Source organism: Triturus cristatus, chromosome 6 (genome assembly GCF_964204655.1).
Source record: "Triturus cristatus chromosome 6, aTriCri1.1, whole genome shotgun sequence".
NCBI lineage: Eukaryota > Metazoa > Chordata > Amphibia > Caudata > Salamandridae > Triturus > Triturus cristatus.
The window spans coordinates 1,831,744,257-1,831,770,471 of record NC_140589.1 but is presented as its reverse complement, the minus strand read 5'-3'; the positions used below and the strand labels follow the sequence as shown (position 1 = coordinate 1,831,770,471).

General features: G+C 46.9%; 1 protein-coding gene across 3 annotated transcripts in view; it reads right to left on the bottom strand.

Annotated features, from left to right (window-relative positions):
* Window positions 1–26,215, bottom strand: part of TMEM214 (transmembrane protein 214) — a 390,212-nt gene that overhangs the window by 73,374 nt on the left and 290,623 nt on the right. For 2 of the 3 annotated variants that reach the window (XM_085613232.1, XM_085613233.1), the window contains exons 14-15: window positions 13,480–13,576; window positions 1,288–1,456 (exon numbers count right to left, since the gene is read on the bottom strand). In XM_085613232.1, the coding sequence (XP_085469358.1) occupies window positions 1,288–1,456; window positions 13,480–13,576 (266 nt within the window). Of the gene's footprint in view, window positions 1–221; window positions 1,457–13,479; window positions 13,577–26,215 lie in introns of all 3 variants that reach the window. The other variant, XR_014963237.1, reaches the window with a different exon arrangement.

Sequence of the window (26,215 nt, the reverse complement as noted above, 5' to 3'; positions counted from 1 at the left end):
TTTTTGAAGTCATTAAACTAACAAGTAACTGTAGATACCGATCGGGAACAGTACCGACGCGAACTAAAGGCCTTTTGGCCTGAAAAAAGTTTTCCCTAACTTGAGTCAAGATAAGCACATCCGAACCCAATGGCGGAAAAAAACAATCTGAGGATGGAGAGGATGCCCATGCGCACTGTGGTCCAGGGGAGGAGTCACCTATCTCAGGATACTTCGAAGACTCTTCCAGGACAACAACGTGCAAACATCCGGACCCAACACTAGGCAGCGATCTATGCACAGATATGAATTCAGCAGCCCACATGCCTCGAACATTTTAATTGCCACAAGAAGGACATTTTCACAAAAAGTGAAAACATGGTGACAGGCCCAAAAGAAAGTGCAAATCCTCGTGTGAACATGCTGAATGAAGTACATCTATTAGTCAAACAGTGATTAGTAGGCAAAGCTTAGTCTTTAGTGACAGTCGGAGAAGTAAAAATAGCTTGAAGCTATTATAGAAGCCAACCTGGCTATTAAAAGGCATAGTGCTACTTTTGAAGATACATCAGGATTCACATCTCAATATTCACTAGCCTTCTTGTTTCCAATAAGATATACAACAATGTACATTCGTTTAAAGGCTTTTTGACATTTGAATTGAGTTTAAATAATATTAGAAGAAAAAAGGTTATGCTGTGCATTGGATAGGTACGTATGTACAGTCCAAACTGTTTCTGGGAGCTAAGTGATAACCTTGAATGCCATATCCAACAAAACCCTTACCACAACTCCTTAACCAACTGCTTCTTTTTTGTTTGGAGGGGAAGATAAAGGGAAGAACACTCCCATTTACTCCCCCATATCATGAGAGGTCTGCATGGCATATTAGGACAATCCTGTACTACTACCCTAAAAAACTGTGTTCATGTGTTTTTTTGTGGCAATAGATTTCTTGGATAAACATCAGCTCTGTTGGCATTATGCTATTCCGGAATCCTCTTGGGGCCACAGGTATTCAATGTTCATAGACATACCATGATTTAAAAACAATGATATGCAGAATATATTCTGGCACAGTCAATTAATTTGCATACAAGTTCAGACTTTCTGGGTGAAGTTGTGGCACGCTTTATCATGCACTATAGTTTTCGATTAAACATACACGTTAAAGTACACAGGCAGGCGATATTAAGATGAGTCAGTCCAACAAAAGGGTGGTGAATAAAAGCAATTCAACGGCGCAAGGTGACAAATGGAGAAAAAAAAAACACAAAAGAAACAGCATTTTTTGAATGCAGCTCTTACCCATTCAATAAACCAGGGTAAGTTGTCTTTCACCCAGGCTATCTGATAAGAACATTTATCAGACACATAAGTAGCTGCCTCTCCCATCTTCACCCATGTCAATTGCAGGTTTGGACCCACAGCTTTTGCCACTTCGGAATAGTAAAATGGGACGTTTTCTTCTAAATAACTGAAAGAGACAGAAGAAAATTACCATCATTTTACGTTAAATTACAACCAACATACCAATGTTGAAAGATTAGCAGTTTACCAAAAACAGAAATAAAACATCAAAAGAGATTCCCATTACTTCTCTCTACATCCCACTTTCAAGCTGCAAAAGCCCCCCCACCCTCATCTTAGACCACTTCCTTATTGTTCCTTTCTTTTTTTTAAATCTCCTCACCTGCATTATACACTTGCTCCCATATAAATGTCTAAGGGGTTAGGCTGCACATAAAATATTTAAAGTCCATAAAACATTTAGCCGTTAGATCCCAAATGGCTTTTGGGTGCATTTGGTAGTAGTCATGCTCTCTCTTCAATGCACCAGAAACATTTGACTTTTGAATTAGTTCAGTTTGATATTTTTCACATGGCTCAGAAAGAAAAAACAAATCAACATTTTATAAAGAAACAGAAAAATACTCTGTTGCGGATGAAGCACCCATGAAGGGCAGGAAAAAAGTGAAAATTCACAGGTACTTTTGATTTCCTTAATTGGGATCTGGGATGTCACCAACATTGATGAAAGTACTCCCTCACCTAAAATGCAATGGGGTGCAAGGCGGCAACACCACACGCTATCTAGATTCCAATATGATGCGAATGTTTGGGATAATAAGAAAGGAATGACTGAATCATAAATACGTGTGTAGTGTAGTTCCTATATCCCTGATAGGCTCTGCACATTGGAATAATATACACTATAGTTTTGACATAGGACTGAGGTCAGTATGTCTCTATCGAGTACATTAAACTTAATTACTTGTGTTTGCCAGCTAACTCAGAGGTCACTAGAAACTTCTCGAATAAACAAGAAGGGAGTAGTTTCTGACAACCGCATAAACATGACAACTTTGTTTCCCTTGGAGTCGGAACAATCTCAGAACCGTGGAAACAATAGATAAGTGTCACCCAGTCAATCATGCATGCTTCGTTTCTACAGAGTTGAACAGAAATAGAGAGACGGCGTTTCAATGAAAAAGGGGTTTACTGAACAGTCTTATTTCTCATGCAAGTGATATGAACTGCTACAATCGTAAGACAGGATGCGAAGTACAATACGTAAAGGGTTAGCAGTAAGATAAAATAATACTGCAATAGCATGGTTTGTAGCTATGACATATATTCATAAAATACATACATAAATAACACAGGCTAAAATGTGAATACTCATCTGATGCTTCTAAATAGTTCTACCCCAGTGTACCTAACCCAAGTGTAGTACGAGGTAAGAAGTAGGTGCTGTTTTTTAAAGTATAGCTAGCTATAGTTTTAGTTTTGCCAAGAGTTGCCAAAAGTTTCTCTAAGTTCTAGTCTGCTCCATACCTTAGAATGTGTGAGGTTGGAATCTCTTTCTGGGACTCAATATCTAACACCCCGCAAGGGGAGTCAGAAACACTGGAGCTGGATTCTCTGCGAGGAGGATGACAGCGTCTGGTCAGTTCATCAGGCGGGAACTCTATCTCCTTCCGAACTTGTCGTGGCGAACCGCAAGTAGGCAGTCGAACTGGACCGTACGGGAACCGTGGTTTGCCAGGGCAAGTGCAGGTATATTTATATCTTGAAGGTGTTTAGGATTGCCTGTATTGACGTAAAAGTCGGGCATCGGAACGTCATGAATGAACCCCTAAGGAATAGATGTTCATTATTAAAAACTCCATTCAGTTCTCCGCTTTGAACTTAATCGGCATCCCCTCAGTTGAATTCCTTACGGCTAGACTGGAATCCCCTACCACTCCACTTATCTGTGTGTTAGTCTACCGCCCCCCTCAACCCATGCAGAATTTTCCTCTGCTGTTTGGCAATATGCTATCCCAACTCATCATTAACAACTCCAGAATCTTGGTTCTGGGTGATTTTAACTACTGGCCCTCTCATGCTAAGGAGAACACCTGCTCCACATCATTTACTGAGCTCCTGTCTAGTATGAACTGTACTTCACACATAAAGACAGCTACTCACATCAAGGGCCATATATTGGATCAGGTTTGGACATCCAACCTGGACATCTCTACCCCCCTCATTTCTCCCTGCATCTGGTCAGACCATTTTATTATTTCCTTTTCTATCACGGCCATTCCCAGTTCTAGTAGACCCAAGGAAGGAAACCTCTTAGCCCGGAATTGGAACAGGGCTAACCTCAATGACTTTGCCATCTTACTGAAAACCTCCACTCCCTCCAATCTGGGATCTATTGACACCCAAGCCTCTGCTCTTACACACTGGCTGGAGTCAGCCAGCGACATCGTGGCTCCCCGCAGACAATTAAAACTTAGACGCCCTTACGATGCCCAAAAATGGTTTACGGACGACCTTAAAGCCTTGAAATTGGGCCTTAGGCAGGCTGAGCGCCAGTGGCGACGAGGCTATGCCCCTGACATGAAACTACATTTCGCCACTCTGCTAAAAGATTATAAACTAGCAGTCCTACAAACTAAATCCATGTATTTCTCAAATAAGATCGCCAGCCCCGCCACTAAAACCAAGGACATCTTCTCTATTGTGGAAGAACTGTCAAACCCAGACAGGATTACCCCTAAACCCCTCCCATCCCGGGCACTATGCGACTCTCTAAACCTTTTCTTTGTTGAAAAGATAGCTAACATTAAGAACAGTATTCTATCCTCAGCCCTCTCTTACCATCTTGGGGCCGAGTCCACTTTGCCTTCTCTCAATCCCAGGCAGCTGACTCTGATCCCTCTAATTTCCGAGACAGAATTTCTAGCCCTCCTTAAGAAGGTTGCGTCAGAATCCCCTACTGACTGCTGCCCCCCTCAGTCCTCCGTGAGGCCTTTACAGCATGCCCTTCTCCCCCTTTGGCACTGCTGAATAACTCTCTCTCCTCTGGCACTGTTCCCGGATCATTTAAACGAGCAGAGGTCACGCCTATTCTCAAAAAACCCACAGCAGACCCTACAATTCTGAGCAACTTTCGTCCCATCTCCCTCCTCCCTTACCTCAGCAAGGTCCTTGAGGCCCAAGTGACCAACACTCTGAGTACTTTTATCGAGGACTCTCAGTTCCTCGACCATCAACAGGCTGGATTCAGACCCAACCACTCCACAGAATCTGTTGTACTTTCAGTTATGGAGGAACTACGGAGAGGGGCGGACTCTAACATCAGTCAGGTCCTGGTGCTCCTGGATTTGTCGGCCGCCTTCGACACGGTCGACCATGACATTCTGGCCGGCCGTGTTGGGGAGGCCGGCATCCAGGGCCCTGCGTTGGCCTGGATCATCTCCTTCTTGAGCAACCGCCATCAGGCGGTCCGGCTTTCCCAGTTCTTTGCGGATGAGGTTAAGCTAACCTGTGGTGTCCCGCAGGGATCCTCCTTATCCCCTCTCCTTTTCAATCTATAACGCACCCCCCTTATCCGCTCGCTACAAGGCAGTGGTGTCACCGCGTTTAATTATGCGGATGACATCCAGCTGGTTTTCAACATTAATTCCACGGCCCAGTCCATCGACAATTTTCAATCCATTCTCTGTCATATCAGTGACTGGATAAGGGCGAACCATCTGAAGCTTAACCCCGACAAGACTGAACTTCTGCTTGTAGGGGGCATAGTCAACCCTTGGAATTCCACCTTTTGGCCCTCCAGGCTGGGCACCCCCCCTAATCCCGTCAGCTCAGTGAAGAGCCTCGGGATTATCATCAGTAATGATCTCTCAATGCAATCGCAGATCAGTGCGGTGGTGTCCTCTAGCTTCTTTCAACTGAGAAAAATCCGTAAGATTGCCCGCTTCCTGACCACTGAGGCCCTCACCTTGGTACTACTGGCGCTTGTCATCTCCAGGTTAGATTATGCCAACTCTCTCTATGTTGGCCTACCTGTATACCAATTAAAGAGGCTCCAACTGGTCCAGAACCAGGCAGCACATTTACCACCAACCCAAACACCAGCACGCACGTCCCCTTCTAAAATCTCTCCACTGGCTCCCCGTCACTGAGCGGTGCAAATTTAAACTGGGCTGCATTATTTTTAAGTCCCTTGTTGGTACAGGACCCTTGTTTATTTCTTCACTTTTGCACCCATACGTCCCTTCCCGCAACCTCCGTTCTTCTCACCTCGCCCTACTTCAAATCCCTACTTTTAAACGTAAAAAACATGGAGGACTAAGGTTTTCATTCCTTGCCCCATCCTTTTGGAACGCCCTTCCATTAAGTCTGAGACTGGCTTCCCCCTTAATCCATTTTAGGTCTCTCCTAAAAACTCATTTGTTCCTTATAGCTTATAATTAGAATCTCCTTAGCCCCCTGGACTGTTTGGTTTTTTTTCTCTCCGTCCCCAGCGCCAAGAAACCGTCTGGTGTTAGCTGCGCTTTACAAATTCCTTTTACATTACATGCATAATAAATGAGTTCTTGGAGAAATCAATATCCAAGCAAGGGAAATTCCTAAAGGCTTAAGAGTCTGGTTTTCCAAGAACTCGTTGTGACGTGGATTGACGGATGTAGGAGACCATGCCTGTATTTGATTAGCATGGACAATGCCTAAATAAGGGCTGGATTTTTTATGCCTAATTAAGGGCAATATGAATTGTACCTATATAAGGGCATACATAGGGAAACCTATATACGCAATCTAAATCTACACACAACAAGCAAACTATATCCAGGTATGATAAATCTGGTAAAAGAAAGTAACGATTATTTAATAAACATTGGTGTGCACCATGAGGAAACACAGTAATTGTTTGATGCTTCAACAATAGCTAACATGATCCCAGGTAGAAAGGATTTACCCTGTGTACACCCAAACAGTACCATGGAGCCCTAAGGATCTTCACCAAATCCTACAGTATCATGCTTTTCCCCTCACGACACCTGAAGTATTTGATGTATAGAATAGTTATCTATGAAAGTTTCCACATGGCTACACAGTTTCCTGCATATGATTCAATTTATGAATGAGTACTAAAGCACAAGTTACCTACCTTTGGTAACGATATATCTGTAAGAAATATTAGTTAGTGATAGATTCCTTACCATAGAATTACCCCCAGGCGTCAGACTGGCTCTGTAAAGTTTGTCAGCAGTACCTCTGCGTGTCGGAAGGTGGCGTTGTGCGGCTTCACGTCCATCGTTGGCGTAGTGGTCGCCAAGATGACATCGCAGCAGCTACTTAGACGCCGCCCCCGCACGCTGACGTCAGTTCTGTACACGACTTTCAGCGCCAGGAACGCAGAGCCATGCAAGATACTGAAGAAAGGTGCATTGAAATTAGGGCCCTGAAAGGGATGACATTAACCCTAGAAATCAGTTCGCAGAACGGGGAGGATGGGCGGGGCGGTAAGAAATCTATCACTAACTAATGTTTCTTACAGATATATTGTTACCAAAGCTAAGTAACTTGTGCATCTGAAAGAAACACGTTAGTGATAGATTCCTTACCTTAGAATAGAATAGATAACCCAGCAATACCAACCCTGGTGGTGGGTCTGCGAACCAAGATCACACCAGGAAGTCACGGAGAACAGAACGGCCAAAGAAGCCGTCTCTCCGGACTTGGCTGTCCAGGCAACAGTGCTTAGTAAAAGTGTGCAGCGGACCCACATAGCTGCCGGACAGATGTCTTGTAAGGGGACACCACGTTCCAATACCGTAGTGGCAGCCGTCGCCCTGGTGGAATGGCCACGCAGCCTCAACGGAGGCTCTTTCTTTGCCAGAGAATAACAGGCTTTTCTTTGCCAGAGAATAACAGGCTTTAATACACAAGATAGTCCGCTTGTGTACGGCCCGCCCTTTCTTGGCGCCAACGTAGCCAACAAAGAGCTTGTCATCCACCTGGAACTGTTGTGTGCGACTCAGGTAAAATGAGAGCGCACGTTTTGGGTCCAGACGGTGGAGCCTCTCTTCCTCTCTGGAAGGATGCGGAGGATGAAAGAAGGTGGGCAAAGTGATGGTCTGCCCGATGTGAAAGGCAGGGACAACCTTTGGCAGAAAGGATGGACGTGTCCTGAGCACAACCTTATCCGGATGGACAGACAGAAAAGGAGGTTTGCAAGAAAGAGCCTGGAGCTTACTCACTCTCCTAGTAGAGGTGATGGCAACCAGGAAAGCAGTCTTTAGAGTTAACAGACGAAGAGGACAGTTGTGAAGAGGCTCAAAGGGAGCCCACATTAAATATGTGAGAACCAGGTTCAAGTCCCACTGTGGCATTACGAAGGGAATAGGAGAAAAAAGGTGAATAATGCCTTTGAGGAATCTGTTAACAGGGGACTTGAAAAAAGAGGGCTGATCAGGGATCCTGAGAAAGGCCGAAATAGCAGAAAGGTAGCCCTTGATAGTGCCCAGAGTAGAGCCCTGCTGGGCAAAAGAAAGAAGGAACAGTAGGACTTCAGAAAGAGGGGCAGAAAGGGGATCCACAGCCTTTGCTGTGCACCATGCCACAAACTTGTTTCACCTGCAGGCGTATACCAACTTAGTGGAGGGACGCCTGGCTGCCAGAATGAAATCACAGACTTCAGGAGGCAAGTCAAAAGGAATCAACTGCAGCCGCTCCATCTCCACGTAAAGAGGTGCAGACTGGACAGGTTCGGGTGGAGAACCGCCCCCTTTTGCTGCGACAGAAGTTCCTCCCAAAGAGGCAGTCGGATCGGCGGATTGATAGTCATACTGAGTAGCTGGGGATACCAAACTCTTCAAGCCCAGTCCGGAGCCACAACAATGACTTGGGCCCGGTCGCACCTGATCTTCAGCACTCTGGGCAGAAGTGGTATAGGCGGAAAGGCGTAAAACAGACCGCAACTCCACTCGCGACAAAGAGTGTTGCCGAGCGAGTGCCGCCTTGGAAATTCCAACGCAGAGAACTGCTGACATTGCGCGTTCTCTTCGGTGGCGAATATATCTAACCAAGGCTCTCCCCACTGTTGAAAGAGACCACACGCCACGTCCGAGTGAAGACGACATTCGTGATCCATCATGCACCTGCGGCTGAGTTCATCTGCCCTGGCGTTCAGTGAACCTGCCAGGTGTTGAACCACCAGGGAAATGCCCTGATGTTCCAGCCATGTCCAGAGGTGCAGAGCAACCTGACATAGGGTCCACGACCCCACCCGCCCTGTTTGTTGCAGAACCACATGGCGGTGGTGTTGTCTGTGAACAACTGAACTACTCTCCCATTGACAGAGGGAAGGAATGCCTTCAGTGCAAGTCGGATCGCCCGGAGATCCAGAAGGTTGATAGAGAGCCTGGACTCCGCCGGAGACCAGAGGCCTCTGATCTCTGCCTCTCCCATGTGGCTGCCCCATCCCAGGAGGGACGCATCTGTCACCACTGTGTGCTCCGGTTGGGGAAGGGAGAGGGATCTGCCATTGACCTAATGCCGGTTCATGAGCCACCACTGCAGCTGTTGTGCAGTGCCCTCTGAGATCTGGACGTAATCTGACAGGTTCCCCTGATGCTTCGCCCACTAGAACTTCAGGTCCCACAGCTGAGCCCGCATATACCATCTTGCATGATTGACCAGCAGGATGCAGGAGGCCATGAGGCCCAGCAGCCTCAGGGTCATCCTGACCGAAAACCAGGCTAGAGGCTGAAAGATCGGAATCAGAGCCTGAATATCCTGGACTCGCAGTTCGGGAGGATATACCCGAAAGTGCGTCGTATCCAGAACCGCTCCGATGAAGGGGAACTTCTGAGAGGGAATCAGGTGCGACTTCGGCACATTGATGGAGAACCCCAGCAAATGCAGGAGGTCAGCCGTAGTCTGGAGGTGGGAGACGACTGTCCGGGGCGAGCCCGCCTTCAACAGCCAGTCGTCGAGATAGGGGAAGACTGGAACCCCCGATCTGCGTAGATGAGCTGCGACCACCGCCATCACTTTCGTGAACACATGAGGAACGCTGGTAAGGCCAAAGGGGAGCTCGGTAAACTTAAAGTGCTCGTGGCTTACCGTAAACCGTAGGTACCGTTGTTGGGCTGGGAATGTGGAAATATGCGTCCTGCAGGTCTAACGTTACCATCCAGTCTCCGGGATCGAGGGCAGACAAGACCTGAGCCAGTGTCAACATCTTGAACTTCTCCTTCCGGAGGAAGCGATTGACGTCCCTGAGGCCAAAGATAGAACGCAGGTCCTTGTCCTTCTTGGGCATCAGAAAGTAGTGGGAGTAACAACCACGTCCTACTTCTGGCGCAGGAACGTGCTCAATGACCCCCTTGGCCAAGAGGGCCGTGACTTCCTGTTGAAGAAGTGCAAAGTGATCCCCCGACATGAGGTGGTACTGGGGTGGCATAGCTGGAGGGGTAGTCTCGAAGGGGAGGGAGTATCCCCTTTGGACTATTTGTAAAACCCACCTGTCTGAAGTGATGGTGCGCCAGTGGGGGAGGTGATGGCGAATCTTGCTACCCACTGGCGTTTGATGGGCCTGAAAAACTAGACTAGGAAGGTTTGGAGGCAGTGGTGACCGGGGTGGAGGTGGACTGACCCGCCCGCTGGCCCCCTGACCCGCCTCGGCGGGTCCCACATCTGCGCTGAGACTGTTGCTGAGCAGGCCTGTGGCTCTGAAGCGAACGTGTCTGGGTGCCCCTACCGTGGCCACGAAAGGAGCGAAAAGCAGAAGGCGGAGGAGGGCACATGGCAGAAAGGCCCAGGGACTTGTGCACTATCTGCTTTGTTGCCGAAAAGGAGAATGCCATCAAAGGGTATGTCCATCAGAGTGATCTGGATATCGCCAGAGAAAACAGTGGTCCTCAGCCAGGCGTGGCGACGGAGCGCCACGGTCGTGGAAATCGCCCTGCCCAGCGAGTCGGCGGTGTCAAGGCCACAATGAATCGTAAACTTGGCTGCATCTCTCCCTTCAGCAATAGCTTGAGAGAGCACTGTTCGGGCCTCCTCCGGACACTGAGGCAGCACATGCACCACCGTATGCCACACAGAGTGGGAATAAAGGCCCAAGAGGCATCCAGTGTTCACAGACCGCAGCCCTGAACTGGGGGAAGAAGAAAATCTTCTTACCGAACTGCTCCAGTTTCTTGGATTCCCTGTCCGGTGGTGCGGTAGGGAATGCTCTCGGGGACGCAGAGGCTTGGACAACCAAGCTCTCACGGGTAGGGTGTTGGAAAAGGAAGTCGCCAGGGGCCAGGCAATGGCGTCGGGCCACGTTCCTATCCACAGGAGCCCCTGTGTTGGGCCTGGATCAGGTGCCCAAAAGAACGTCTGAAAGTGAATCATTAAAAGGCAGCAATGGCACCGCAGAGGTAGCCGCTGACTGAAGTACTTCTGTCAGGAGGTTAGTCCTGACGGCCACTGTAGGGAGTTGGAGGTGGAGGGCCTCGGCCACCCTACGCAACACCACTGGGTAACTTGCACCCTTCACCGTAGCCACGGTAGGAGAAGTTAGCATGCGAAGGTCAGGAGAGGTATCAAGACCACTGGCCTCCCCAGCTCCTCTACCCAGTCTGGGTCAAACTCACATTGTGCTGTGAGAGGGTCCTCCCCTTTCTTCCGAAGGCTGATGAACAGGCCGAAAATAAGAAGGCTGGACAAAGGGATAGAAATCCCCCATCGGTGGGCCTGGCAACGTCAGAGGTGGTGCCGGTGGGGTCGATGTCGGTGGAGGTGTCACAAGGTCAAACGGCGTTGACCGGGATCCAGGCATGGATACAAGGGGGTCCTGCGGCAACGGAGCCGACAGATACTGGAGCCGCCGTCAGAAACGGGCGAGGGCCCCTGGTCTGGCCCGCAGGGCCCTAAGGCGCACCGGCGGGGCCCGACGGCCCAAAGAGGCGAGCCATGGCGGAAAGAAATTCCTGCAGCTGGGCCGGAGTCGCCGACGGACCCACGAAGGGCGGGTAGGCCGACGGCGACTGCGTAGGCTCTGCCGGAGCCGCGGGGGAGGCACCACCTGCACCCTCGTCGCGTGACGGGAAGTCAGAGAGCGATGGCGCTTCTTCGACTTCTTGGAACGCTTCGTCTTACCTGACCCAGAGTGCGAAGACTTTAAACCCGATGAACGATGGTGGTGGTGGCTCTGCGACCGGTCCCTCGACCTCCCACGGGACCAGGACCTTGAGCAGCGCGGAGCCAACTGCTGGATTTCAAGCAACTTTCGGGACGGCTCCCGCAAAGTCTTCGGCGCCATGGCCCGGCAGTCGGGGCACGACTTGGGGTCGTGGTCGCGCCTCAGGCAGTAAAAAACACACGCGGTGCGGGTCCTTCACCGACATCATGCGATGACAGTCCCTGCAGGACTTGAAGCCAGGCATACCTACTGCACCAGGAGTCGACCGACTCGAAAAATAGAGACATAAAGGCCTCGAAAACCTCAGTCAAATAGTGACTTGGAGTACAGCTCTCCGGATCTGCGCTGCTGGCGCAGAAAAAGAATGAACTGATGTCAGCGCGCGAGGGCAGCATCCAAGTAGCTGCCGCGATGTCATCTCGGCGACCACAACGCCAACGATAAACGTGGAGCCACACAACACCACCTTCTGACGCGCAGGAGTACTGCTGACAAAAACTTTCCGGATCCAGTCTGACGCCTGGGGGTAATTCTAAGGTAAGGAATCCATCACTAACGTGTTTCTTTCAGATGTATTGTTCTCCGGAGGTGGGATTGAGCAGCAGGAAGTCATGCCAGGCAACAAAGCAGTGGGAAAGTGAGAGTAGAAAAAGCAGGAGCCCTTGCAAATTTGGCTTAAAAGCTAACCAGAGGGTCTTTTGGGGTCAATGCATAACAAAGCTATATGCAAAGGATAAAGAAAGGTGGATTCAAACTCTTGGACACTGTTTTGCTCTTCCTGGCTCCATCGAATCTCACAAACAGCTGATGAGCTACTTCATCCTGTCAATGTAGTAAGATACAGCAAGCCTGGGGTCCAGCCTAGGCAGTTCTACTCTTCCCCGTCTGGATGAGAAGGAAGAAAGGATGCAAGAGTGACAGACTAGACCAGGTGGTAGGCAGACAATCTTTGGTCATGTCATATCATGTAATGAAGTACCCTTTTACCTGGATAGAACACAGCGAAAGATGGTCAGGCCAAATAGCTTGTAATTCACTAAACCCAAAGGGCTGAGGATAGTGGACTGTCTTGAAAATGTTCAAGGCAGCCTGCCGAAAGGTTTCAACCTGGGGCAGGTCGGCAGATCCAGTAGGGAACGGCCGAATCATCTTTTATATTACAAATGAAATAGGGTCATATGACAAGGAAGAGACTTTAACCACCTATAGCTGCTCTTGTGTTTTTTTGCTAGAAGAAACACGAGAGATAATAGCCTTTGTGAGCACTTATCTGAAGGAGTGGAGGAGGACTGCTTTAGGGTGTCCTTACAGGCCCTATGCAGAAAGAGACTGGATTCCAGCTCTCTTTGGGTGCATTGAAGAGCAAGACTCGCAGACAAAAGGGTTAGGGTTAGATCTTAAGTATCACATGTAGATCACATAAAGACTTTTTCCATCAATATCTTTGACAGGGTTTGTCCTTCAAGACATGGGATAAGACAAGTGACCTAACTGTTGTCATCTGCTGATGAACTTCGATAGTTAAACACGGAGGAGACTGAACCCATGTCATGGGGTGTTCATATAGAGGAATGAGTAATAAGCCTTTTTCTGGTCATAGAGAACACAAAACACTACTTTCAATTGTCATGGAAATCTCTTTAAAGAGGTTTCATCCATCTCTAATAACGTATTATATAAGAAAAAAACAGTAGTACCAAGTTTAATGTAGTGTGAAGTCTTACCAGCTTTTGCCAATGTGTCATAAGCGCAATATCACTACAGTGCCAAAGCATGACAAGTTCACATGGCTGGGTTATTCATAAAAAGGTTCTGCTGAGCAAACATTATCCACTGGAGGATTCATTTTTTTATTTTTGTTTTAACATAAGTGATTGTGGTCATAAAAGAACTGCTATACATTGAAAAGTCAAAAAGATTTTGGTTCAGTACCAGAAGGTATGCCTCAGCATGACATCACAAGAACTTTTCAGAGGATGAAACAAAAAACTGGGAGAATGAGGGTTTAATTAGGAAACACAAACCTGTATCCTTCTGCAGAGTAGTGAGAAACTTTACTCCAAGCTTGCTGAGAAACGGACAGTATTCCAGAATTTCGCAGGACAAGAGCAGAGGAGGAGGCTAAAAATAAATGTTTGCAAATTAATATTTAGGTGTCGGACCAGGGGAAAAATATATATTAAACGACAATCACTGTAACTGAAATTATAGGTTATTATATAAAGATGGAGGAGCAAGGAATTTTGTATACAATTACAAATAGCATTGTCCTATACAATTTATAAAAAGTTGGAACTTTGGCAGTTAAGGAAAATTATTTACTTTGTAATCTTAATTTGCCACCATGAGTGCCTTCATTAAATTTATAAACAATCCAACAGTTTAATTTTTGTCAGGGAATGCAGAACATGTTCTATAAAAGGGAAATGTTTTTCAAAAACCTTTTCTATGCCTGAGAATATGGTGTTGCTCATTGTTTTCACTACAACCACTATTCTAAAAGCAACTGCGATATTTAGTAACTTTTTGCCACTGTTGGAAACACACAATTACATGCAGTAAATACAAAGTATTGCACAGGTGTTTTTTTAAGATGTAGAACTAGGAATAGAAGTTACTAAGTGTAACAATTTCCTTACATGGAAATGTCCTGCCCTCTGACAAAACAGTGCTGTTAATGCTATACATCATTTAGTAGAGCACATCCCTGTAAGCTCTTATCCAAATCGATAGTGCCATATTAAAGTAGAAGCACACTGCCCCTTGCGATGGAATGATGAGCTCATTTTTGAGCTGCACCGTCCAAAGATTGCAACAAAACCATGGAATACTGGTTCCCTTATCTAGATAGATTGTGCCATGCAAAGGAATTCTAAGCTAATGTACTTGTCCTTTGCTGGATGATAACCACGATGCGTGCTACAGGAGGAAATAACGAGTTTCCTAACTGTGACAACTGGTTTGCACCCTTAAACTCTATTTGAGGCACATGCTAAAGGCTTCTGGTTGCTTAGTATGGAATCCAATCTTTAAAATGTTATATTGAGGGGGGAGAGGTATATCAAAGGCAGAGCCAGTATAACTCTGACATGGACCACAGGACAACAATACCAAATTACTTGACTTCTGTTTTAGATTTGTTTTGTCACATGTGAACATATAAGTTCCAAGCTGCAGCACTATTTATTTCTGTAAATACCTAGTTTCTTTTGGAATATGATTCTACTCCAGATTCACGAGCTGTGAACCGATTATATAGTAATATTTTTACTTTGTGGAGGAGGGTTTTGGAGGTTCTGTAATTTCAAACAAATTTCTAGTATCTGTCCTATCAACCTCTTTAAAAATAAAGTAATATCTTGTCAGTGGGCGAGTAGATGATAATGTGGCACATTTGAATTGTTAGTGCAATCCATCTTGTAAACGATCAGCTAATTATTGTTGAACCTACGACACAGACTTTATGGTCCACAAACAAATCATTAGTTTGTCTTTTTTGTTTAGTAACCTGAATCTAGTATAAATGGATCTCCAGACACCTAGATTAAGTAGAACCCTCGAAGCTGAATTACAAGGACTTTGAAGAATAGGAAAAAGAAAAAAAAAAGGACAGCAGTTTTATTGTCGGACTGACAGGCAATGAAAAACACACCCTTGGAACAACTTGTGGATGAGTTCTTCTAGCCACTTTGTACTTGTGACTGCAGATTTGCAGACTAAAGAAAGCATTTTTGTTAAATATTTTAATACTATCTATTGCATGGGTCCAACCCGAAGGCTCATCAATCCTGCCAGCACCAAATTTAAACTCCACTGTGGCACTGGTGCCATATGAGGAGGGGGCAGCTTCTTGGCCGTTGTAGGAATCTTTTGGTAACTAACATATTTAACGAAATATGTTACCTACCCGGTAAGTATCTATTTATACCTTGTAGTGCTGTGGGTTCACATGCCCTGCATACTCCTGCCACCTAGTGTAGGGCTTGGACATTGCAAGTTGTTTTCATTCGAAGAAGTCTTTTTGAGACACTAGGGTCAAGGCTGATTTGCATATGGCTGGGTCTGAACTGGGGTGACGAAGTGAGCTAACTGGGGTGGTGAAGTGAGCTAAAGAACGAAGGATTCAACACCGATCTGTGACTGGGGATAAGTGTCTGGAAAGTTTCAGCGCTCCGTCCATCATCTCCTTGGGTTTGCTGCTTTACAGTAGTCAGCTATGGGAATATTCCCTAAGAAAGCTATAGTTGCCCCCTTTTGTCAAGCACAGTGTAGTCTGAGGTAGGGGACAGGGAAAACCCTAGCAAGTTCGGATTCATTTAACGATGAGGTTTAGCAAAAGCGATAAAAAGCTGTTGAATCTTACAAAAAGATTTCGTTCTGTCAATATAATACATGATAGCCTGTTTCGCGACGACTAGGGTAAGAAGGGCCCTCGTGGCTACAGAAGCTGGGTGAGAAACTAAAGGCTGGTAGCTCAACTACCTGATTGCCATTTTTCGTTTCCGAGCATAGATATTTGAGGGAGCACCCAAGATTGAAAGGGACCAGGGGGGGGGGGGGGGGTGGAGTAGAACTTGTGTGTAGAGTTCATGTTTGTAGACTTGTCGATGTGGCATGTTACGCAGGTACACAAAGTTGTTGTCCACTCTAAGCAGTTCCTCTGCTATGTGGTGTATGTGATTGTATATTGCCCAATGCCAAATCTTCTGCACCAGTGCTGAGAACTGTAGTGAGTGAGAGCCACCTTGCAGCAAGTAACACCAGGAGGTTTGTGCCTGTTTTGTTTAACACGGTCTTGCCTCCTCGAAAGCTCTGAAAGAAGGCTTTTAAACCTAGGTGAACCGCAAAACGACTGAAGTGGAAACCCCAGACCCTGTATTGTCATGTTGCAAAGATGTTCTCCCAGCCAGAGAGCGAAACATCAGTGATGATTTTCACTTGTGGAATTAGGATCAATGTACGGCCTGCCCTACAGCACACTGTTGCTGCTCCAACACTGCACAGAGTGAAGACTACAGGCCCATATCAACACTGGACCCTAGAGATGACTCTGCTTTGGACCACTGTGCACAGAGGCACTCCTTCAAATGGCACTTGTGCAGTCTGGCATGGCAAGCCATGTCAATACAGGAGGCCATCATTCTTTGGACATTCCTGCCTGGAAGACAACTATTTGGCTCAAAAAGAAGCATTAGCTGCTGAAAACGTAGTACTCTGATGGTTGGGGTAGGCTTGCTTGCTTGACAACCGATCCTACAAATGGCTGAATGTGCAATGGTCAAAGGTGAGAATTTCTGGCATTTATCATAAATCCCAACCTGTGAAGAAGGGTGATGGGAGTTTGAAAGTGTACCAGACATTGCAGTCTGCCCACGTTCTTGATCAGTCAATCATCTAGGAAGGGGAACATGTGTGCCCCTCCTTCTGAGGTGGACTGCTACTGCCACTAAACATTCTGTGACCATCCTGGGGGTTGCAGTGACCATGAAGTGAAGCAACTTGAACTGGCAGTGTTGTCAACTTGCCATGAATTGAAGGTAGAGCTGATGAGCACGATGGATAAGAACGTGAAAGTAGGCATCCTTTTGATCTAGTGCAGACAAAGTCACCTTGCTGCAGCAGGTGGATAACATCCTGTAGAACTGTCTTGTGAAAATGTTCTGAGAGGCTATATTGTTTGAGGGGCCTGAGGTCAAGATTGGTCTGAGACAGCTACCCTTTGTGGGGATTAGGAGTAAACAGAGTAAATTACTTTGCTCTAGTGTTGTAAAGGCACTGGCTTTATGGTCCTTTGAGTAGGAGCAGAAGTGATTGCCATCAAGAAGAAGGCTTTCCATGTAAGATGTTGAAGGGTTGCTTTGTGAATTGGCTCAAAGAGAGGAGCCATGAACTTCGAAAGAACCAGATTGAGCTACCAGGGAGGCGAAGGAGGACGGACTGGGGGGAAAACTTTCTTTAACCCCTTTGGAAAATCCTTAACCACCTGAAGCTGAAAGAAAGATGGCAGAGTAGGTGACTTTCTGTATGCCGTAATGGCAGCAAGGTGTACCTTTATGGAAGCAAATTTTATACCTGACTTGGCCAAGTGTAGGAGATATGGCAGAATTACCTCCTCTTGCCCTTCGGTAGGTTGGAAACCATTTTGCACACACCACTTATAGAACCTTTTCCATTTAAAAACATAAGAATGCCTTGTGGAAGGCTTTCTAGATTCCTTCAAAATGATGCAGTCCTGAGGAAGACCTAGGTGTCAATACTGGAGGACCTCAGGAGCCATGCTGCTAAGTTCAGCGAGGTAAGGTTGGGATGATGGATCCTCCCATTCATTTTGGACAGCAGGTCCGGCCTGTACGTAAGCCTCCTGTGTGGACCATCAGAGAGGTGTAGAATGTCTGGGTCCCACCATGTTGTGGCCAATCTGGTGCTATCAGTATCATCCACGCTCTGGAGTGAGAGAGCTTGGTTATGACCTTTGAGATGAGCAGCAGAGGAGGAAAAGCGTACAAAAAGCCCCCTGACCAATTGATCAAAAGGGCATTCCTTTTGGACCCTGGCCGGTAAAACCTTGACATGAAGTCTTGGCATTTTTTGAAAGATGTCTGCCACCTCCTCATCGAGCAGAACCCAGTCTTGCTGATCTTCGAAGTGATGCCTTAGGGAATCTGCCTGAGCAATTTCATCTCTTCGAAGATGGACTGCCATGATTGACAGTTGTCTGGCTAGAAGCCTGAGCCTCCAAGGACAAAGGGCGAGTATGGGTTATTCCCTGCTTGTTCAGATAGTACATAGTGGCCGTGTTGTCAGTCTGGACCAATTTGGACTGGGACTGTATAAATGGGTGTAAGAAAGTGGTTCTGTATATACTGTTCCCAAATAGGTACAGTGTGTACAGAGTCCACAGTCCCCAGAGGTTTGGCAGAGGCTAAAGTTAGATATAACCTTACTCTCTAAAGTGGTAGCTTGGTCGAGCAGTAAGGCAGTTATCAGAGGACAGTGTAAAGCATTTGTTGTACACACTCAGTCAGCAAATGGTCTCACACACTCAAGAACTGAACTCTAGGTTTTTGGATAAGAATATGTAGTTGTTTTATTTTAGAACCAACAATAGGTATCAAAATATACTTTCTCAGATTGAGAGGCTTTAGATAAATACTTTTCAATAGGCAATAGACTTTTGAATATAATAGTTACAGTAGTTGCAATAGGCAACACAATTTCAAACACAATACATTGAGCTCAATGGGAATTTCTGGTTAAATGCAATTAGTTACTTTAAGGATTACTTTTCTAATCACAGGACTGGATCCTGGATTCAGTCCTGGGACATTTCCTGTAAACAATTGAATAAAAGCGTTTTGGTTACAGTAGTGATTTTTAAGCAATATTTTGGTATTTTAAAAGTTGACACTTAGAAACGTTTTCTCACAGAATCACCAATGTTATCCTACGGGAGGAAATTCACTTAGCAGGTAAGTGGGGTTATTGTTACTTTTTCTAACTCAGTGTTGGATCCTGGATCCAGCACTGGTGCATACCTTGTAAACAGTTGAAAGAATGATTTTGGTTATACAGGCGATTTCTAACAAATATTTGTAAGTTTGCAAAAACGACACTTAGAAACTTTTTCAGCCAAAACCAGGCAATGTTATCCTAGGGAAGGAAATTCTAATTATAGGTAAAGTATGTTCTCGTTAATTTTGTAATCCAGTGCTGGGCTCCTAAGTTCAGCACTGGGACATCTATCTAAAACAGGCAAGTAATTACGTTTTCACAGTTGGTGTGATTTTGAAAGAATATTTGTAGTTTGCAAAAATCGACAGAAGAAATTTCACAGAAAAACAGTCAATGGTTTCCTATGGAAGAAAATTGGGTTAGCGGTAAGTATGGTTGTAATTACTTTTCAGGGTCAGTGCTGGGCACCAAGATCCAGCACTGGGATCTCTCCTGATAGCAGGTGAGTATTTTCGTTACTCGGTTGATTTTAGGTGAATATTTTAAAGTTTAGAAACTCCACACTTACAAGAATTTCCAAGTGAAACCAGTCAATGTTACCCTACGGAAGAAAAGCGAGTTATCGGCTTTTGGGTAAGTACTCGACTGGCATAGTTAAGGTTCTAGGCATAGACTCAGGGGTCTCCCAGGGTCAGGTAAGTACAGTTGTTACACCCTCAGCGGCACAGGGACAGCCGGGTGCAGAGTGAGTTAGGCCCAATGTTATCCTATGGGAGGCAGGGGGCCCTTGGTTGGTGGCTGCTGACTAGCAGGCCACGCGGCTGTGGGAGCTGGGCTCCTGGTCACTTGCTCAGGGCAAATGGGGAAGTAGAGTAGAGATTGCACTGCCAGGGGCACCCGGGCGGCTGGGTGCAGGGTGCTTTTGAGCCTGCGGGTGCTCAATGGATTGCAATGGAGAAGCTCAAAAAGGCTGCAAGCTCGGGGACGAAGATTCTTCAGGTGTGACCACCACTTCTAGAGGTAAGTTGGGTAGTTGGAGGATAGGTAGGCACCCAGGAGTTGGGCACAGGGGGCCGCAGGGCGCCGGGGTGCCTTATGGTGTTGGGAAATCTTACCCTCTGCTGGTCGTGGTTGGAGGGGTCCCTGGTTCGGAGGCTGCAGGCATCGTCAGGAGCGTTGAGTGGATCCTTGGGTGCTGGGTTCGGGGTCACAGTCGCCAGGGGGACGTCCTCAGGGTCTTTGTCCACTCCAGCACAGGCTTGGCGGGTGCAGAGTGTGCAGAGTTTGCGGTTCCAGGCTGATGCCAGGGGTCAGTTACTTGCTTTGAGCAGTACCACTGCTCGTGGGAGTCCCAGTTGCTTAGAGTTACAAGGTAGCCAGGTCCTCCGGGGTTTGTGAGGTTGCTGGCCACTGGAGATGCCGGGGTTTAGCAGGAGCAGGTTCGAGGGTCGACAGGCCGGTAGGGCTGGGGCCAAAGCAGTAGGCGTCTTCCTATTGTTAGCAGCTGCACAGCAGGTCTCGTTTCTTGATCTTGTTTGCTGTTTCGGAATCTGGATCTGAGGAAGGAAGGTTCAGGGTGCCCCTTAATACTGAATTTAGGGGCGTTACAGGTAGGTAAAGGGCAGGGACCAATGGGTCCCTGGGGTGGGTACACCCCCTATCCTGCCACTCTCCTGTGGGAGGGGAGGGGGTTGGGGGGGGGCAGTAGCCTAGTCCTGATTGGGCAGGGCTTCCCATCTTCAAGATGACGAGAGCCCGGAGATGTGCTTCACCTCACCTCCCCCACCTGAGGGGTGGGGTTGGCAGAGGCTGGCATACCCCCTTTCCTTCCTTGGGGTTTCCGGACAGTCTTCCCGCCAGAGTGTGGTTCAGAACTGGTAGGGGCCAGTTGCTGAGTACAGCACGTGGCCTGGAGGAGCTCACAAAGGCGGCATGCCTTTGAAGCTTCACCTGCCCATCCTGGGGGAGGAGACCTAGCACCTCGCCCAGGATGTGCATTGTTGCAGGCCCAGGAGAGCGAGTGGCTCTCTACCCAGAGGTCCAGCAACATGTCTGCTGTGTGGCAGCCTAGGCAGCCCCTCAGACAAAACATGGATCGCAGGTTAGGTTCAGGGGCATCTCTAAGATGCCCTCTGTCGTGCATTGTACATTAAATCCCACACTGGCATCAGTGCGGGTTTAATGTGCTGAGAAGTTTGATACCAAACTTCTCAGTCTTCAGTGTTGCCATCATGGTGCTGTGGATTTCGTGTTGACTATCTCCCAGCACCATATACTCTTGGATGGCAGCACTGCACTTACAGTGCCCAGGAATGGACCTGGGTACTGTAGGGGTACAGGGCTCATGCACCTGTACCCACATCACTGGCATAGGGCACCCAGCTAGAGGGGTGGCTGATGTATGCCAGGGCAGTGTGTGTTGTGGGCATGGCACACAGGGATGTGGGCCATGTCGACTCTGTTTTGTCCTGCACCCAGACACTCAGCCTGCAAGGGCAGTGTGTGTGTCAGGGTACAGGGCCTCTAAGGGTGGCACAATAAGTGCTGCAGCCCTTAGGGGTCTTCTCTGGTCACAAGCCTCTGGGTACCTAGTGTACCATTTACCAGAGGCTGACATGTGGCCAGAGATACCAATTGGGTTTAGGTTTCAACACAGTTTTAGGGAAGGAACATAGGCCCTGGGTACCTGATTGGCAGGAGCCCAGGGCACACACAGTCAAAGTACATCAGCAATTCAGCAAAAAGTGGGGGCATACCATGCAAGAAAGATGTACTGCCCGTAACTCCAGCATATTGATGTGATATGCTTGTTCCTTGCTCAACCAGTGGCTCTGAGTAGACTGGGCCCATGTGAGCTCCCCAACCCTGAAGGGAGGAGTCTGTGATCAGAGTTTGCGTCAGAGGAGTCTGGTGGAAGGGAACTCCCACCAGGAGATTTTTTCTGATGAGTCCATCGTGGGATGAATGATCTTTCAGCTTGGGAAAGTAGAATCCTGTCGTCCCATCTAGCAGTTTCCTGATCCCATTTGTCCTACAAATCCTGCTGCAGAGGCCTCATCCTCAGTCTGGCATTGCGGACTATGAAAATGCCAGATGTCATCAAACCCAGGAGCAATGCAACCTGCCGGACAGAGGGATGATGAGCTTGAAGAAGACAATTGCATTTCAGAGCGATTGATAATAGTCTCTCCTCCGAAGGATACACTCTTCCTGTGCTGGAGTCTAGAGTAGCCCCCGTGTAATGTATTCTTTGAGTGGGTTGATGAACTTATTTCTCCGGATTGACCTGAAGGCCTAGCCGCTGTAACAACTCTAGACTGATCGGATAGTGGTATTTGTCTCCTGAGGAGCTCATCTCCTCAGAGTGCAAGTTGTCGAGGTACGGATAAACAGTCCCTGGTGACGTAGAGCAGCTGCTACAACAGCCATGCACTTGGTTAACACTCAAGGAGCTGACTTCAAGCCGAATGGATGAACTTTGTACAGGTGCTTGGTCCCTACAATGAAGCGCAAGAACGTCCGGTGGTGCAAGGAGACTGGAACATGGAAATGCGCATGCTGAAGGTCTATCGAGCATATCCAGTCTCTCTGTTGGAGATGAGGATATATTTGATGGCGAGCCATCATACAAACTTTTTCTCTTCGGATGGCTTTGTTTAGAATGCAAAGATCCAATATAGGCCTGAATTCTGCTTAGCGGCCTTTCTTTCATACTAGAAAGTATCTTGAGTAAACCCCTTTTCCTCGCTGGGAGGGAGGAACTTCCTCTATGGCAGATTTTTGTATGAGAGTGGACACCTCTTGCTGTAACAGTGACAGTTGCCGACATTTTGTTTTTACTGGAGGAGTGGCCTGCGGTGGATAGCGGAAACGTAGTGCTTATCCATTCTGCAGTATTCGCAGTACCCATTGATCTATTGTAATGCTGTGCCACTCTTGCACATGGTAGGCGATACTCTCCCCCCCCCAGTGGAATGGGTAACGGCAACAGGGGAAGTGACTGATCATTGTTTGGTTGTATTCTTGGCATAGGAGGGGGGTTGACGTTGTGTGCCTCTACCACAGGAAGGGCAACGTCCTTGGTAGCATGTTTTGGTCTGGTGATACTGTCTTTAAGATCCCTGAGGGGTTTGAACCCTCTGATGGAATGGCCTGCGGTCATAAGGCCTGTACCGGCGAGGGAATTCCTCCTTCTCCAAACCCACCGCCTTTGGAGTGTCCAGTTCAGATTTCATCCTGGTCATCTCTTCGTCCGTTCAAAATTCGCTGTTGGGCCTCATGCTTCAGGGCAGTGAGTCATAACCAGGATGATCTTCTAGCACAGATGCCATGAGTGTAAGAGTGTGCAGCCAGAGACGCCCCATCTGCTGCCACACTGATCATTTGGTTCACCACTAAACCTCCTTCCTTAAGGATCTCTCCGAAATGTGTGCTCTTGCATGCCTGCTGTCCTGGAGACGGCGAAGTAGAGATTCTCGACGTCGAGAGCAGAACCTGAGGCTATCTTTTCTACAAGATTGAAGACACTGAGTGGCCCTTTCACGTTGAACGGTTAGATGGAGTGTGTTTTGCCGATAGTGAGCGGTACGCCAACGTCAAAAGATGAGAATGCATCAACGTCGAAAGGCTATGTTCCACCAAGCCCTCTGGTTGAAAAGACACTGATGGAGTTCTCGTTCTTGACGTCGGGGCGTGAGTCGCCGATGGAGACTGAAGTGCTGACGTCGAGTGAGTTTTCTGCTTTGATTTTGAGCGATACCCCGCCGACGGAGACTGGTGCTTCAACGTTGGGAGTGAACTGGCCAACGGAGACCGATCAGTCGACGTTGTGCGGGGAGACGGCGATGGAGAATGTCCTCGGGATGTCAAACCTTTTCTGGGTGCCGTCAGAGCTGATAGAGGCCTCGGCGTTGACCGCCGTAGCAACGGCGATAATGGAGAACGATGTTTCAACGTTGGGCAATGAGTCGGTGCCAAAGAAGATTGATTCCTCGACGTTGACAGTCACCGGGTTGACGGCAATGGAGGAGGTTGATACGACGTTAATGCATGATGTCGGTAGATAGATATACCTCTAAGTTCCTGAGAAGTCTTCGACGACGAGCAATGTTCTGACGCGCTCGATGGCGGTCTAGTTGACGGAGAGACCCTCACAGCCGATTTCTTCGTTGTAGGAGGCATTTTCGACGCCGAGCCTGACGCTGAAGAAAAACAGACAGGGACCTTACTCTTAGAAGTCGACCTGGGTCTCTTCTTCTCACTGGAGATCTGCCTTTGGAGGTAGTAGATTTCTTCTTCCCTAAGAGGCCATAAAGACAGATTCTTTATCTCTCCTTGAGAGTGCATCTTGAAAGATTCTTGCAGTGTTGGCAGGTCTCAGGATTATGAGACTCAGGAAGGCAGAGGATACAAACAGGATGGGAATCTGTTTTGGCCTTCTTTTTGCCACAGGAGGGGCAAGAATGAAAATGAGAAGGCATACTCTGAAAAAGCAACATGCCTGCCAGAAAAAGGTAACTCCTTACTTCAACAGATGAAAAATGTCAAATGAACATTAGTTAGTAGCAATAAGAGGGAACCTTTTTCACAAAAAGCCCCAAAAAGTTCATAGCTGAAATTACAATGTCTTGACTGAAGGAGCCGGAAAGAACAACTGACCTATCACCTCTGAGGCATGATGGGAAGCTGGGGGTCATGTCTGCCTTTAAGGCACCATGCCAGTTCATGCTTGCAATTGCTTTCATTTTCTATGCTGTTAAGTGTTCAATGCGGCCTAGGGGCTAACAATGCGAGCGGTTTTGCCGGACAACTTTCTACTGTTCATTAGAGTTCAAGTGTCTTCTTGTCCTTCTATTTTCTGTGTTTTTTGCAAAAGCAAGGTTCCAGAGCATTGGTTAGCCTTGGTTTCTTCTTGGAGGCTGCACTGGTTTGTGAAAACATTATATATATTATCTACTGGTGGTCGCTAGTTCTAGTTAGGACCTAGTGTATGTATACATGTACATGAACAAGGATACCGTGTTATCCGAAACGCGTCGAAAGCTGCAAACTCTAATAAAGACCTGACTTTGCCACGAAGTAAACTGGTGTCCGTGACTCTCTCTTCGCTGTTTGCCGGATGGGAAGCGGGAAGAGTTGGGAAAGTGCTTCGGATATATATATATATACATACATATATATATATACATACATATATATACATACATATATATACACATATACATACATATATACATACATATATACATACATATATACACACATACATACACATACATACACACATATACACACATACATACACATACATACACACATACACACATACATACATATACATATACACATACATATACTTATACACATACATATACTTACATACATATACATATACATACATATACATACACATACACATACATATACACATATATACACATATATCGATAATCTACTGGCGGTCGCCAGTAGATAGTTATAGTTAGGACCGAGTTTCCATAGGAAATCTGAAAATTCTATTTTGAATAACTTTGGCGCCGGTTGACGAATCCTCGCGAACTTTTCAAAAGTAATGGGGCGCTCCGTTCAGCTCCTACCCTGAAAGTCTCGGGGTGATTCGTCAAGCGGGGGCCGAGAAAAAAGGGGGGTCCCAAAACGCTTTTTCCCCATGCATTTTTCCATAGGACCTTTAGTGGAAGGTACAGCCCGAACAGCTGAACAGAATTACTTGAAATTTGGCAGAGAGGTAGTCCTCGGGTCAGGGAAGTGCCTTTTGCAGGTCTGGTGTCAATCTGTTCAGTAGTTCCTGAGAAAATAGCATTTAAAAGCATATAAATATCTATAAGCGCACCGTGCGCGCACCGTGCGAGCACCCTAACGTGCGCGAGCGTAATTCTGATTGGTGGATACATGTTAGTCAACGTTCGAATCGGTCGAAATCAGGAAGTGTTGGCCGCCATTTTGTTTGTTTTCAGTGCGAGAGTGAAAAAGGAAGGTGGCGAACGTGAAAAGGGGGCAGGGTAGAGAGTTCCTGACCCCCTAGCCTTTGTCAGGGGGTCCCTGAAGGACCCCGAAGGCACAATTTTTTTTTTTTTTTTTTAAATCGCGCGCACGGTGAAAAACCAAAAAAAATTAAATATATAAAAAAAATACATAAATAAATTAGCATTTAAAAAAACGTACAAATTCACTGAAAAAACCATAGGTTTCACACACGTTATAGTTAGGAATTAGCATTTAAAAAACCTTGCACATTCACTTAAAAAACCATAGGTTTCGCACATGTTATGGTTAGGTGGATATTTCACT